Raw genomic sequence first — 15771 nt, forward strand, 5'->3', positions numbered from 1 at the left:
TAAAACTACCATTGCATGCTTCTACTTAAATGCCCTACTTTCATGATGTAATATCACTGTAGCATTCACTTTTTACATTTTCCATATATTTCACCTGAAAGTCGAATATCCCTAACTTTTGGTGAGTAGTGTATATATATATTTTTTTCTTTATCTTAGTGCCGAAAGACTGTTTAGAAAAGATTGAAGGCAAACAAGGAGGGAAGGGAGAGTGAAATGAGGAAAGGAGTACACTGAAAGTCAAGCAGAGCACATGATTGCATGGGATGAAATGAAATAAGCGGCGCTAAGAAGACGGAAAAATGAGACGAGGAGGGAAAGAAAAGCTGGGCTGGGGATAAAGGGTGATAAAGGAGGAGGATGAAAAGAAGTCTGAGTGAATAATTTACAAGATGAGCCAGAAGTGAGGCAGAGGAAAACGTGTGTGTTTATGAGTGGAGGGTGAGGGACAAACTCAATAAAAGGAGGGTGAGATTGTGCAGGAGAGAGACAGAGAGAGGAAAGGGAGAGGAGCACAATGTTAATCTGGAGGAAGAGAAGGGGAATGAAGCCGTAGGGGAGAACCAGAGGACAGGAGGGATAGGGGGATGGGAGGAGAGGAGGAGAGGAGGACAGGCAGGAAGAATTGAGCCTGAATGTGTCATATAGAAACTGTGAGATTTCCTCTTAACGATGTTGTTTACAGCCTGTTCATGAGTACAGACGTTCGTTGCTAACAAAGAATTCGAGAAATGTATCAATCAAGCAACTTAAGTGAAGGAGTCGTGCTTAAAGGCAGCTCACAGGATCACAGGATCATGTGATCTGTCATGTGCTCAGAACAGAAACAGCCAATCAGAGAAAAAGGTTTTACAGAGAACCTTCATCAATACAGCCATAAACTCGGGGCACTGCTGAGTGACAGATGAAAACTAAAGGGTCCAAATATGAGCAGCAGAAGCTGAGATGTCTTGACTTTTAGTCCCCAGTATGGCTCAAGCTCCCAAAACACTGGATCCTACATTTCCCATAATGCAACCTGACATTGTCTCTTCATTATACCCTCACTGCCTGGTAAGTACCCACAATGCCAGATGTTTTTCAGTGCAAAGACAAAGCAGATGAGACATCACCAAGGTTATTTTGTGGCAGCACCAAGAAATACAGGATGTTTGAAATGTGACAACATTGTACGATGTCTCATATCTGTCTATTTCCCTGTTTCATGTTTTAGGAATGCTTGCACAGTATTGTGAGGGTATAGAGCACCATTTCATTAGCATGACAACTGAGAATGTGGATGTAAAGTCTGGCACAAATCAGTGTTGTTTCCTCCTCAGCAAACCGCAGAGACTAAAAGGCTGCTGTGTGTAGGTCACGGGCCTCTATTCCTCCCTGACCTGACATTAGAGAGAGCAGGACTTCATTCAAATGTCAGCGTTATTTAGTGAGCGGTACAAGAGCAGGAAAGAGCAGGAGAGACGAGGAAATCACTTTCCACAGTTGGGATCACAGATCCAGCAGCTGGCTTCTGATTATAATAGGGGGGGGGGGGGCACACAGTAAGCCCTGTTATCCCCTGAGGGCCCGGTGCCATTATCACAGCACTACTGTGACTAGTCAAGCCAGGGTCTGTTGTGAGCAAAAAGGTAGATACTGCTGTCCTTCCAGCAGTGTGAGCTCCAGCGTGGCAAACAGAGAGACACAGTATCAGTTTCCATGTGTCTCCCCACATGAAAGGTATTGATCCTTAAGAAAGGTCAGCTGGCATTTGGCCGAGCGCTGGACTAACACATCACATTTATGATCAGGGGAAAAGGTCGAGGTTTGGTGTGGCCAAAAAAAGGAAGAGAGTCATTGAGAGGCTATAGAAATTAGGCTCTTAATCCTTCCATTATCTATGCTGCTTATCCGTCAGGGTCAGGGGGGGGGCGGTTGGAGCCGATCCCAGCTGACTTTGGGCAAGTTACACCCTGAACTGGTGGCCAGCCAATCACAGGGCCAGCACACGGAGACTCCTAAACATGTGATCTTGATAAAAGCTCCATTAAAACTGCAGCAATTTCATTTTTTTTTAAACTCACTAATACAGGCTGTTACCTGTGTCTTCTTCAACATCCTTACAGCTACGGAAGAGTAATACTCAGCTAAGTGTTACCATCAACAAACAATCCCGAACATCATCATCAAGGTCAACACCGATCTAACATATTGGCACATGAAGATAAATATAACCCCACATTCATTATTCATAAAGCTGAATTTATAGAACATTGTTTTGAATTATTCCATATTATTCCATCATATAATGATACAGGATGTCTTTTGAATCTGAATAGAACTGCACTGCAAGTGTTTCAACGCACGCTGCCTGAGCTAGCTACGTTCCGGAGACCCATTGGAGTACAGGAAAGTACAGTACTGCCAAGTAAGGCGAGCCCCACTCAACATGGGAGAAGCTTGGAGAAGGAAAGTGGCTTTGAGCTGAGTGGATGCTGTTAAGAGGGACACTGCATTAAATCAGCGTGCCGAGTCTCCTGTGGGACATAATAAAAGCTGGAGTCTGTAAGGCATTCTGAGACGGACAGACGGACGCACGGACGGACAGCAGCTCCAGATTATTCACAAAGCAGTGAGTCATTTCCAGCCTGCCCATATCATCAGTCCTTCAGTATCTGATCAACAAGAAATATGTCAGATCACAGAATGGGTTCCCTTTAAAGAATAACTGTGGTACTTTAAACCTGGGCTTGAAATGACTAATGGCTCCAATCTATTTTGCCACAGTCAATCTGGGAAGTGGTTTCTGGTGAAAGGACGCCTTTTATGTGAATGACTTGGAATAATTACTTTTAAATACAGATTATTAACATATCTATTTTTCTAATGGGGGCACGGCTGACTAATCCTCAGTGACAGTGACTGACAGCACGTCATCAGGAGCTGACATCAGTAATTCCTCACCTTAAAGGCCATGGTGTTCACACTGTGAACCATTGGTTTTAAGTAGAGAGATCATTACGAAGGGGTGGAAATGAGCCAAGATGATTGAGATAAAGTGGTACTAATACTTGCGTGCATGACATCATAACTGGGATAGATTCATCATGATAAGAATGAGGAAGGCTGCCATTCAGCTGGAATGAGCTCCATCTTTCTCGTCTTGCAGCATCAAATATTTCATATTTTGTGTGTGAGGGGAAATAAAACGTGGTCGAAGACATCAACACAGATTCTTTCTGGGCATTAGCATCACTTATGCTCATCACCTCATGTTCTCTACATGTAGATCTTTACATTATGCTGGATTTAGTCCTTCCTCCTCGAAAGATAATATTACTTCTAGTTTTTTGTCATGCCACTAATCGGCTGCTTCCACAACCGGAGAGAGAGGAGATGAACTTTCCAGAAGCGTACGGTTTTCCAAGAAAAAAAGTCTCTAAATGAGAAAATCAATTAGCTGATCTTGTTTTCCACAAAGCAAACATGATTTTCATGGATTACATTGATCCTCTTACTCTACTGCTGAAACCAAAGAGCTCAATCATCCCTTCGGTGTGTTGTGCACTCTGCTGTGCTGGGTTTATATTCAGAAGCATAATTCTCCTTCAAAACAGAACTTAAATAAGGTCTATCCTTACACAGAACATGCAGACCAAGGTTTTTAACATTCCCCCTACATCACACATCATGGAATCACTGATCAACATACTACTGTTGGTTTTGTCAACTGAAACTGTGTCATAATCATTTGTTGACATCTTTTTCTCAACATCAACACAGAAACAAAAACTCCATAAAAACTTTGCCGGTGTTATAATTCATATTTGTGCAGCTGCAGAATCATCAGGTAGTTATCAGATTCTGCACAGGTTTCAGACTTTGATTGATTTATTTATCTCTATCTTTATATGTGTGTATATATACATATATATACACACACACACACACACACACACACACACACACACACACATATATATACATATATATATATATATATATATATATACACACACACACACACACACACACACACACACACATATATATGTATGTATGTATGTATTTATGTGTATATATATGTATATATACACACACACACACACACACACATATATATATATATATATATATATATATGTATATATATATGTGTGTGTGTGTCCTGAGTGCCTGTTCCAGACGGAAACAATAATAAAATAAAATGAATATAAAATAACACACAAAGTGAAACAATAAGAGTAGAAACATAAGATAAATCTATATATTTATCAGAACATTTCACTGCACATTACACTGTGTATAACTGTGTATGTGACAGCTAAAGGTCTTGAATCTTGAATCTTGAAAGTTATATATTTAGTAAACCACTAAACCTGATTTGGCCTGTTGCACTAACAAGCTGTATCTTGTTCAGTATATCAGTAATGTTATCTAACAATCGCAGTACTTTGATGGAACAATTTTTGGGACAAATTCTGGACTAAATGAATCTACAATCCCACTGAAAATTAGACACAGAGGCAGAACAAACCAGGTTTTTTGCCTCTAAAATGCATGAAAGTTAGGCTAATGTTAACAAAATGATACAGATGTGGATGTAATGTTAATGCTCCTTTAATGTAAGGTGACCATTCAAGTTTGAACTACTACAGGTGTGTCTGTGCGTACCTCCGTGGTCCACTGTGGGTTGACTGTGTTGCAGACCACTCCGGAGCGTTTCTCCTGGCCGTGGTGTGGCAGCGAGGGGAAAATGCTGTGCTTCCCAGGCTGGATGGAGAGCTTCAGGTAGGGGTCAGGGTTGAAAAACATCCCCTTCTTCAAGCCAACTGCCTGGATGTCTGGAGGAGGGGGACATGAAAAATGTTTACTAGTACTTATACTTGAGTTAAAAGATATTCAAAGTTACTGCACTTTTACTTGAGCGTAGCGTTCTAGTGCTGGTAATATTCTAGTCAGGTCTGCAAAGTCTGTCGCTGCCATAGATATCGGTGTGGCACTGTTAGTAGTACTTTATTGCGTCCAGACTAAAACTCAAACTAAAACAAGGTCAGCAGTGATTTCAAAAGGGCTTTGAAACTAAGAGTCGTGTGGATGCAAACAGCAAAAGCTACTTGTATACAAAAAAATCTATGTGTGGCTGTAGGCGATGAGGTGTGCCTCTCCTCCTCTCTGTTCCAGTTCAGCTGCTGATTTGAGCGCTCACCAACACGGTCAGCAGTTCGTGGAGGCAATTAAGGTATTAAAGCTGCTTCCTCTGTGCTCATTGAGCACCGACGCCCATAAATCAACATCCAAAAATCTGCTTAGATATCAGAGAAAAAACTCCAGAGCTTCTCTGATAATCAGCGAGTTTTCGGTATCAAAGTAATTCAGTGGTACTCATCAGAAAGTGCATCAGCTGGGCTGCAATGGCACTAAAACACTACGAGAGTGGACGCTGATGGAGCTACAGGTCGAGTGAAGGGTGAGAGGAGGACAGAGTGCGTGAACACACTGATCAGATGCTGGTGTCCTACCTGACAGGGAAAAGTTGATGAGTCTCCTGTTGCCTGGGCCGTGATTGACTTCAGGACTGACCACGGGCTTTAATATCTGAGGACACAGACAGACATGAAAAGTTAAGAACCGTCTTCGAATGAAAAAAACATGAAAATCCCTCCTTCTGTTCTACAGCACTGTCTTCCCTCCTTTGCTGTGAGATGAAACTTTAATGATGCCCGTGAAGAAAGTGGGTTACTGCTGCCAAACAACTGTGTACAAGCAGTAAATAACAGAACACAAGTAGCAATTAAATGCATTAGAAATACACTTATGATCGATTGACAGGACAGCGAGCAAGCTGTTTTCATTTTCTCCCCAAAACAAACATGTCAGACACGAGATTCCTTTATCGTCTTTGCTATATGTTCATATACATACGCTATATATATATATACGCTTAACAAATGGATCAGACCAGCTGTCATAAAAAGGAGAAAACACAAATATTTTAGAAATCTGTCAAAAACTTGTTTCAAATTAAACATTGTATTATTATTATTTATTAGGCAAATAAAAAAGTGGAACAACTAAATAGTCCTTATTCACATATTTTAACCAGAAATATTTTAGTTTGACCTCCCTGGTTGTTTTCATGGACTTTTACACCGTCTCTTTTGTTATTGAGCTCCAAATAGTTCCCAGCTGTTCCCTCAGACTTGCTTTGGATTAAATTTCAATAAATCCCAGATCTGTTCGATAGGATTCAAATCTGGACTCTGACTTGTCCAGTCCATCAGTTCCTCTACTCCAGATTCCTTTTACATCATTTCAAATCCATTATTTTGATTAAAGAGCTGCACATACTGGAGGGTTAACCATCACAGACATTAAAAAAATATTTTGGTAATCAGCAATACTGTTAATTTAGGGCAGGGGAAGCAAACACCTGACACTGGGTGGAGGTCTAATACATTTGTTAAGCACTGTGTGTACACACATACACACACACACGGTACTGTGCAAAACCTTTAGGCCGGTGTTAAGAGGTGCTGTAAAGTAAGAAATCTTTCAAAAATACAGAATTGAATTGTTTATTTTCAGTTATTTCAAAAATGCAAAGTGAGCAGGAGCAGAATCTAAACCAAACCAGTATTCAGTGTGACCACGCTTTGCCTTCAGAACAGCATCAGTTCCTCCAGGTTCACTTGGAGTTTCTGAAGGAACTCAGCAGGAAGGGTGTTCCAGACATGTTGGAGAACCAACCACAGATCTTCTGCCTCAGATCTTCTGTCTCTTCATGTGATCCCAGACAGACTGGATGATGTTGAGATCAGGGCTCGGGGGGGGGGGGGCACCATCACTTCCAGGACTCCTTGTTCTGCCTTATGCTGAAGATAGTTCCTAATGACGTTGGCTGTTTGTTTGGGACTCGTTGTCCATTGCATGATGGACAAGTATCTGCCTGTATTTCTCAGCACTGAGGACACCCTAACCCTTAACTCTGACCAAATCCCCAACTCCATTTGTTGCAGCCCCAAACTCGTCAGGAACCTCCACCAGCTCCACTGCTGCCTGCAGACACTCATTATTGTTCTGCTCTGCAGTCCTTCAGTGAATAAACTGCCTTCTGCTACAGAGAAATATTTTGCCTCATCAGTCCAGAGCTTCTGCTCCCCAGTTCCTGCGTTTTTGTGCATAGTTGAGTCACTTGGACATATTTCCACGTCAGAGGTTTGGATTTTTGGATGCAATTCTTCAATGAAGACCATTTCTGTGGACAGTAGATGGTGTACCTTGTCCCACTGGTTTCTGCTATAGTTCTGAGCTGCTGGCTGCTGGCTGCTGGACATCTTCTGATTTCGAAGGGAAGTAAACATAATGGTTCTTTCATCTGCATCTTTCATCTATATATAGATATATACACAGCCAGCCTGATGGCATCTGACAATCAATACTCTTGCTTTATCATCCTGACATTGATTCTACAGCCAGGAAGAGGATGAGCATGTGAGTTGGGGGAGAGGCAGAGCAGCTGATGGACAAAGGAGTAAGTGGAGAATGTAAATACCGCCCTTTTGTTTCAGCTCACCATACAGTGGAAACGTTTTGTTTGACGTCCCATACATCCCAGGCAAAAAACAGAGGATGGTTTAGAGGACTGGTTAAGTCACAGAGACATAGGACTGTCACAATCTTGAGTTTCACAAATTCTAGATTCTTTTAGACTCTAGACCTCTGTACATTGTTTAAGGTATGACTAAAAAAAGGTATTCCTGGAGCCTTACCAGTTTTACAGGAGAACTTGGGCCTTATTTTGATATATTCTGAGTTCAACAGGCTACAATGGCTGCAACATAAACCTGTGGGGTAACTGTGCCTGTCAAGGTATGTCCACTGAAAGTGCTCAGGTAACAACATCATGGAGAAGATCCCTACAGAAGCCTGTGAGATCCTCTTAGTTTAACCAGAAACAGCTGTTACTTCCCTCTCTTCAAAAGGTACCAGACTCCATTGTCCAAAACAGTCATTTAACAGAATTCTAGCTCACAGAACACAGGGGTTGCTGATCTACTGCTGTCTCACTTGATTAGTTTGTCATTGTGTGTGACACAAGTATTGTGCTGGAACCAAACTAACCCTTTAACACACCAAAATCACACAATAACTGTGAATAAAAGTCATTACGGTGGTGTTTAGGGTCAAAGCAGCATTAAAATGGGAAGGGCTTATCTCTTTTATGATGACGTGGAATTAACCCACATTCTATTAAAATATTGGTCATCATTCATAAGTAATTCGTATTTTTCTTCTTAAATCAGCTTATCTATGTTCACACATTAACTCATCACAATGGTGGCAGATGATCTGACCAACCGATCATTGTCAAAAGCGAAAGAAATGACATGGAGACAGGATAGGAACATGTAAACAGTCAGTATGTCAGATTCTTCCCAAAAAAAAAAAAAAATGGCAGCGGAAACAAAAAGATAAAGGGATAAAGGGAATGACAGATGTTTGGACCAATTCGTTTTAATGAGATGCTAATCTGGCTTGCTGAGTACAATCAGAGAGGAAAGTGCCAGCGTGGGTCTCCTCAATGATTCTAATCTCACAGATAAACCATCTGCAACACACTAGCATGAATGCACGGATTCTCAGGGCACTTTAAAAATATAAAAGGAACAGCATGCAGTATTTATGAGTATATTTTAGGAGTTGCAAGAAACCTAAATGATGTAAGAAGAGAGAGACTCCACAATAAAAGCACCCTTGAAAGAGACATCCACATCTGATTCCAGGTGAGATACAGCAAAGCTCCAACTGCTGCGTGTGTGAGATATTTTATTACATCCCAGCGCCTTTTAAGACTAGAGGCCTGAGTGACCTAACTCAGTTAGAGTGGTTGAACAGAGGGTAGTGGAGAGAAGGTTATGTCAGCTCTGTGTTAAGAGTAGGCCTGGTGGGGGTTGTTTGTCAGATTCCATCATTTAAAGTCGTTCAGTCGGTAGTCATCATGGGCCCGGTGCTATATATACTGAATATAAGTATATATTAGATCCATAGATTGACCATCTAGGATCTTAACCAAACTGTATAATGGTAACAGTCTATACAGACGTAAAAAATATTGTAGGTTAGAATCGGCTTTTCCCAGTTACACTGTATCAATGATCAATGGACGTGTTGGCATTATTTGAACACCAAGTCTAAATGTATGTGCAAACTATTTCTGACACGGTTGACTTCATGAGCAGAGGTGTTGGTGACCCTCCTCAGTTGATTTATTACTTCAGTAAACATCTCTCTCTGTCTCCTCCCCAAGACCTGTCTTTCAGTGAGTTTCTGATCTCAGCTGCTAGTTTGCAGTCTTGTAGTGTGCAGGTATGCTTTAGGGCGGGAGTAACTGACATGCTGCTACCCTACTGTCCCCGGGTTCTCAGTCAGATCCTCCCCTTGCTCTCCCCTAACTCCCCCATCCATCCATCCATCCATCCAGGCGGGGTTACACCCTGAACTGGTCGCCAGCCAACCACAGGGCCAACACACAGAGACAGACCACTCACACTCACACCTACGGCCGATTTAGAGTCACCAGTTAACCTGCATGTCTTTGGACTGTGGGAGGAAGTCAGAGTAGCCGGAGAAAACCCGAGCAAGCACGGAGAGAACAACTCCATACAGAAAGACTGAGGTTCCAACCTGGACCTGACTCTCTCCTCTTGTCCAAATATGGTCACTTCTGGCTCCACAAACCCAGACTGAGAAGGCCAAACAGTTCAATTCAAGGCTTCAGAACAGCAGTCCACAAAGCAATGGTTGACCACATCCACTTCTTATTCTTATTCAAAGTCTATCAGTACTCCGTACAGACAACACTGGCAGCCTCACTCATGACAAGACTGCATAATCTCTGCATCCAACAGTTATTTGCCAATAAATAAATCAGGCCTGTACAGTAACTTCCTCCCCAAACTGTTTGCTTGTGTGTGTGTGTGTGTGTGTCTGTTTGTAACCATGTGTGTTTCTAACACACACATATTAGATTCCCATTGGTCGCTTCCAATCTCACATTTTCAACAAAATGTTGCTGAACTACTCCTTTAATGCTTCATTTGATCTTTACATCAGTTCATCTATATCAGCAAAACAATGCATCGAACGTGTCAATAATGAAGTACAACTTTACAGGCTACATTAAATCACATACTGCAGAATAAACTCAGCATCCCATCAGATTTCATAGACATGCATCAACCTGCTGAGTTTTATCATGCATCGTACTGCATCTTAGAAGTTCAACATAATTGACACATTTTAGGTTTGTGACCCGTGCAAGCTGTCGTATGTGTCTCCCAAGAAGAGAACGAGGGAGAAGGCAGATGGGTTAGCCGTCGCAAGCATCGAGTGCAGAGAGAGAAAGACCTGGACAGAGTGAATATCTGTGGTTACCCAGGCTATCCAGCTGAGCCTCGTCCTCCTCACGCTCCTTCTCTCAGGATGACTGGGAGACAACAGTCCCAGCTGGAGACACATGCTGTCCATCACACACATGCAAAAACAAAACCGTGTGTCTTCTCTGTCGGAGGCGTCTGACAGTTTGGACTGGTAACACGTTTTGCTCAGACTTTCCCGTCTGTCCATCTTGTCTCCTCTTCTCTTCTCATCCTCGCTCTCCCTTTTGGTGCGTCGTCTTGCAGCGGCTTGATCTGGTGCTTTTCACCCCTCGCTTCCAAAAACCTGAGTGACATACCTGGTGTGGACTCTCCTTTGCCATCTCTACTCCCCCCTCCCTCCCTCCCTCCCTCCCTCCCTCACTTCCTATGGTGGTTATTTTTATTCCTTTGTCCTCAGGATGCAAGTACAGATCAAGTTCTGGGCCCATCAGCATTTCCAGGGGCCCAGAGCAGCAGAATAGGAAGGCAAACACTGAAATTCAATCGCACAGCTGGCCACCCTGTTGACACCAGCCAGTGACTGATAAAGGCTTTAGAAGGGCAATGACAATATTGATATGCTGATAAGTAAGATGTGGTACTTTGCACGGGGAGTCCATTTTATTATCCAAAGGCCAGGCATTTTTTTGTCTGAATGGAAGAACTGCAGGTCCGGAGGCCAAAGGTTTGGATATCAGAGGTGGTGAAAGAGTCAGAAAACTCAAACAAGGAGAGACATCCTGGATCAGATCACCAGGCCTGGATGAGACAGACTCCATGCATGCACTACGATACACTATTGTACAGCAGTAACTGAAAGTGCTGATGCGGTTTAACATCGACACAAAACCTCTCATAACCTTTTGACTAGAATGTTTTACGGCTTTTTAAGGCATTATTCATTTAGTTTAACGCAATCTATTTATTTTTTCTTTATTTTTATATTTTCAACCTTTTCATGTGCAGTAGCGCACGGTTGCATGCAGCAGGGGTGGTGAGGGGTCGGCAGCATTAACTAGAACTAAAAAGAATGACCACTTCTATTTAATATCTATTGCAGCCCCTGTCACAGCTGCATCCAGTGCAGAGGAAACTGTCAGTGTTGCAGAATAACAGAACTCTACTAGTTTAACTACGTTTCCCAGCGATGTTGGGACGGTGTAGTTTCAAAACCATGCATCGTATCCAGTAGCAAGCTATTTTATTTCACTATGCAGCGGGGCAGCGCGACCAAACACTATGCTATAATTTATTTTCTCTGGCTTTTTGAAAATAGAATGAAAACATCAGTGTCTATCACCGGATCCACTTGATTCTGTTGCAGCCTCTTTTTTGGTTTCCTTGCAAGCATATATATCAATTTTACTCTACACATGACCCATATTAGCATGATGGGTCATGGACCAGGTGATGAACAGGACTAAACTATATCGCAACAGTGAGTATTTTTCTTCAGTTCCCATTTCAGTCCCGACTTGTCCAAACTCCATTTCCCTCCGTTAAGAAATCACTCCCTGTTCTTGTCCCTTTCATTGACCGCATGGCTGCCAGCTCCTCCGTGATTTTGAAGTCTGCAGTGATCCCACGTGAGAAGATGAGTAGCTGGGCAGTGTCACGTACATCCAGAGCCAGGGGAAAGTTAACCGCTCTGTACTTCAGCTGAAGCTCCCGTTTTCCCGCAATGTCCTCAACCCTTCTCGTTACAATGAACCTTCTCAAACGTGCCCTTTTTCTCTGGACATATCTGAGTCCACCAAACACTCCTTAATAAACTCTCCGTCAGAAAACGGTTTACTTTTTCTGGTGATTTTGTGAGATATGACATAACTTGTCTTGACAGCTGCATCTCTGGGTGTGAAGCTCTGAGTCTCCTCGTGTTTGGTCACGTGGTGGCAATTCAGATTGTAATCCTTAAACACAAACTAAGCACGTGGCTTTACCTTTGACTTCTGTGAAGAAATATTTAGCAGTCCATGTCTTGTTGAAAACGCGGCATTCGGAATCAACTTTTCTTTTTTTAACGAGAGCCGACATGTTTAGGGGGCTAGGGATAGCTGGCTAGCATCGTCTGTCTCCATGCAGACAGACGCAGATACGTGCATCCTTACGTAAATAATAATAATGCCAGGCTTTTCAAAATAAAAGCAACACAGTTGTATTGCATGCACAGCATAAATACTTGTTCATTTGTGTTTATGACTGACAGGGATGCCCAAAGGGCCCAAAGGTCTGCTGTAGTGTATGTTACAGCCCCAGAGCCTTGGTCGTCTCTCTCTCTCGCTTTTGCTTTTCCGTTGCAGGTCCCTGGCTGCTCTTCGTTGTTATAATAAAATGGTCTTTATTGACAGTAAAGCCTCTCTTACACCTCTTCCTTTGTTGTGGCCTAGGAGCCAGCTGTGACATGTCAAATAATCCAAACTTAATCTAATCTAATCACCACTGCTAAAGTCTCAAGTTTAAGGTTTGCAATGACATAACCTCTGGCCAAACTTGACACTGATTCAGAAATGCCACAGATTAATGATGTCCAAGCTGTTTTACTGCAGAATGCTGGACAGGGTGCCGTACTGACACACAGCGGCAGGACGAGGTCCAGGAAGTAGGGAGGCAGCAGGAAACAGGGGAAACTGGGCCCAAGGACACTTCTACAAGGAACTTCAACTCTACCTCTGAGCCTGTTGGGGCGACTCTTTGGGTGATCATTAGACAACTTTTAGTGTTTTACATTTTGAGTTAAACACATCACCAGGTGGTTTCATATTGCTGCTGACTTTGTCTTTGTTCACTGTAAAATTAGTGTACCACAACACGATTACTGCGATAAGTTAAGTAAAACACCTCTTGATTTCATATGTGGCCAGCTTTATTCAGATAGCATCCTCAGATTTCGGATGGATAATGAGGCATGTTGCTTTACTCTGATACCCGGACGTCCTGTGGGTGCGCCCAGCACGTGGCGGTTGGTGCTTAACGCCCAGTGGTCTTTGGAAACCCCGTTTGGAAATCCTCCCCTCACAACTTACCACATCATGATAACTTCTGTAACTTTTCATGACCAGCAATCCAACATTCACAGGGATAGGCCAGCGACGTGAAGGTGAAAAAAGGCCAGGGTTTGGACACTATATCTGGCACTTCATTGGAACAACTGAGTTCAATGATTCAACTGGTTTTTCATCCCACCTTCCAGAAACACATTTTCCACACATATCCCAGCCACATTATCCACATTATTCTTTCTTTAAAGTAAAAGTATCAATCAATCCATCACCTAAATGCACTTGCGTCATGCACGTCACACTGTGTGCTAAAGACGGTTTGAAGAGGAATCTGAGCGGCCAACAAATGGCTACCAATGTCAAAAAGCTGCATGATGTTAAGATGAAGCCACGAGGTGTGGTGACACTCACAGGTGCAGGGCCATTCTTGATGGTTACGCTGGGTGTGGTGGCCCTCAGCGCTCCGGTGACTCCGTGGTAGTACCTGAAGCAGACCAGCGTCTCAGCTGAGGAAGGACACACACACGAGAATCAAACAAGAATTAGTTTCCTTTCACCGACACTCACAGTCTTATTCCATATTTGATACATTAAGATATAGGTATACATTAAGGATGAGTCTCCCGCAATGACTTCCTGCTTGATGTCTCATGCGATCGTGTTCATTTGAATTGCACTGGTGAGAGTTGGGAATAACTACACACTGAATCTATGTACACACACAGTTACACCACATGTACACATGAATATACTCTATGTGCAGATATGTAATAAACAGTTTGCACATTTTGTTAACATTAACCCCCGTGCTGTTTTCCGGTCGCTAACATACGTGCACTGAATTGAACTTAACTGATGCACACACACACACACACACACACACACACACACACATTAGACACATTGTATACTGTAACTAAACCACACTAACCTATCCCTGACTTTTACTCTAACTTAACCATCACCAGACTAATATTTAAAGTTTTTAGTTTTAGTTTTGTCAATAACAACGACAGTTTTCAGAAAACAGTTGCTCTCCCAGTGAGGTCCAGCCAAATGGCCCCACAAAACACCGTGGGCCCCATACTGTGGGTGTTCTCCCAGTTTTCTGGCCTCATTAAGTAATACAAGAGCGCGTACACACACACACACACACAAACACAGATGTTCTAACATGTCCTCAGCGGCTTTTGAATGATTCATAGAACTACATAAAATGTTGAAATGGTACATTATTATTTATTAAATATGACTATAATATTACATAATACATGTTTTCATTTTTTTAATACTTTAATCAGTCCAGAGCAGCTCGCTCGTTAAATGTTTCATAGTTATATTTAAGCATTTGAAAAGATAGATGTTTGACAAGACCAATGGGGACACATTCGGAGGTAAAGGGCAGCCACGTTTGACCAGCGCTCCGGCTCAGCGTGCGATAGTCAGTCAGAGTGGCTGTAATTTGAGTGATTTTTTACATTGCATTTCACTTTTTTCATCAACTATTCAGCCTGTCAGGCCATTGAGTCCCCCCCCCCCCAGCGTTGGCAGCAGCAACACTGTTGGCTCACCTCCTGGAACCTCGTGGTTCACAGCTGGAGGTTGACTGAGGGACCGTCAATAGGTTACTGTTTAATTGAGACAAAAACAAAGTTTCATGCTGACTTGATGATATTACTGAATACTATGATTAAAATTAGAATCCATTGATTCCATGTAGGGTGATTAATTTGATTACTAATGTGGTGTAGCCTAATCTATTTAACATAAATATCTTAATGCAAAACAATGGCTAGCGCTAGAAATTATTTCTACACTGTAAAAATAAGACACATTTCTTCATATTATATTTTAATTATGGAAAACTTTTTTCAATAAGGCGTAAAGAACTGATTCTAAATTGACCCCAAATTATTTCCCTACACATTGATCAGCTCTCCAATCTGCAAGTTCAACTTTAAAGCTTAAAAAAAAAGAAATTAGAAGTAAAGGTGAAATGATATATTCCTTTAATGATCTGTTAAAGCTAATAGGTGACATGTATCGTCTCTAGGAGTCCATGGGCTTTTGATAAAATAGGTGAAGCGGAGTAAAAATCCAAAAGGCTTGGGGGACGCGAGGGAGGGGATTAAGGTCATAGTAAAGCTCCATGTTTTTCTGCTTGTTTGGCCAGACACACTCAGATGGGTTGACAAGAAGAGAGGCAACGCACAGCAACACAGTATGCAAATGACTGATTGGAAACAAGTGTGGCTGCAGACTGACTTCCATGCCTTATAGAGAGGGAGGCAAAAAGAGAGTCACTTCTATTCACACAGCCCTAAATGATTATGTGAATAACATTCACATGATGAAAACAATTCAATTTATGT

At 42.2% G+C, this 15771-nt stretch overlaps 1 protein-coding gene across 1 annotated transcript in view; it reads right to left on the minus strand.

The window, feature by feature from the left end:
* Positions 1 to 15771, minus strand: part of LOC139220800 (E3 ubiquitin-protein ligase HECW1) — a 59917-nt gene that overhangs the window by 33263 nt on the left and 10883 nt on the right. Inside the window, exons 4-6 of the mRNA XM_070852649.1 lie at positions 13811 to 13905; positions 5502 to 5577; positions 4654 to 4823 (exon numbers count right to left, since the gene is read on the minus strand). Coding sequence (XP_070708750.1) covers positions 4654 to 4823; positions 5502 to 5577; positions 13811 to 13905 — 341 coding nt within the window. The remainder of the gene's footprint in view (positions 1 to 4653; positions 4824 to 5501; positions 5578 to 13810; positions 13906 to 15771) is intronic.

This window comes from Pempheris klunzingeri, chromosome 21, assembly GCF_042242105.1.
Source record: "Pempheris klunzingeri isolate RE-2024b chromosome 21, fPemKlu1.hap1, whole genome shotgun sequence".
Classification (NCBI taxonomy): domain Eukaryota; kingdom Metazoa; phylum Chordata; class Actinopteri; order Acropomatiformes; family Pempheridae; genus Pempheris; species Pempheris klunzingeri.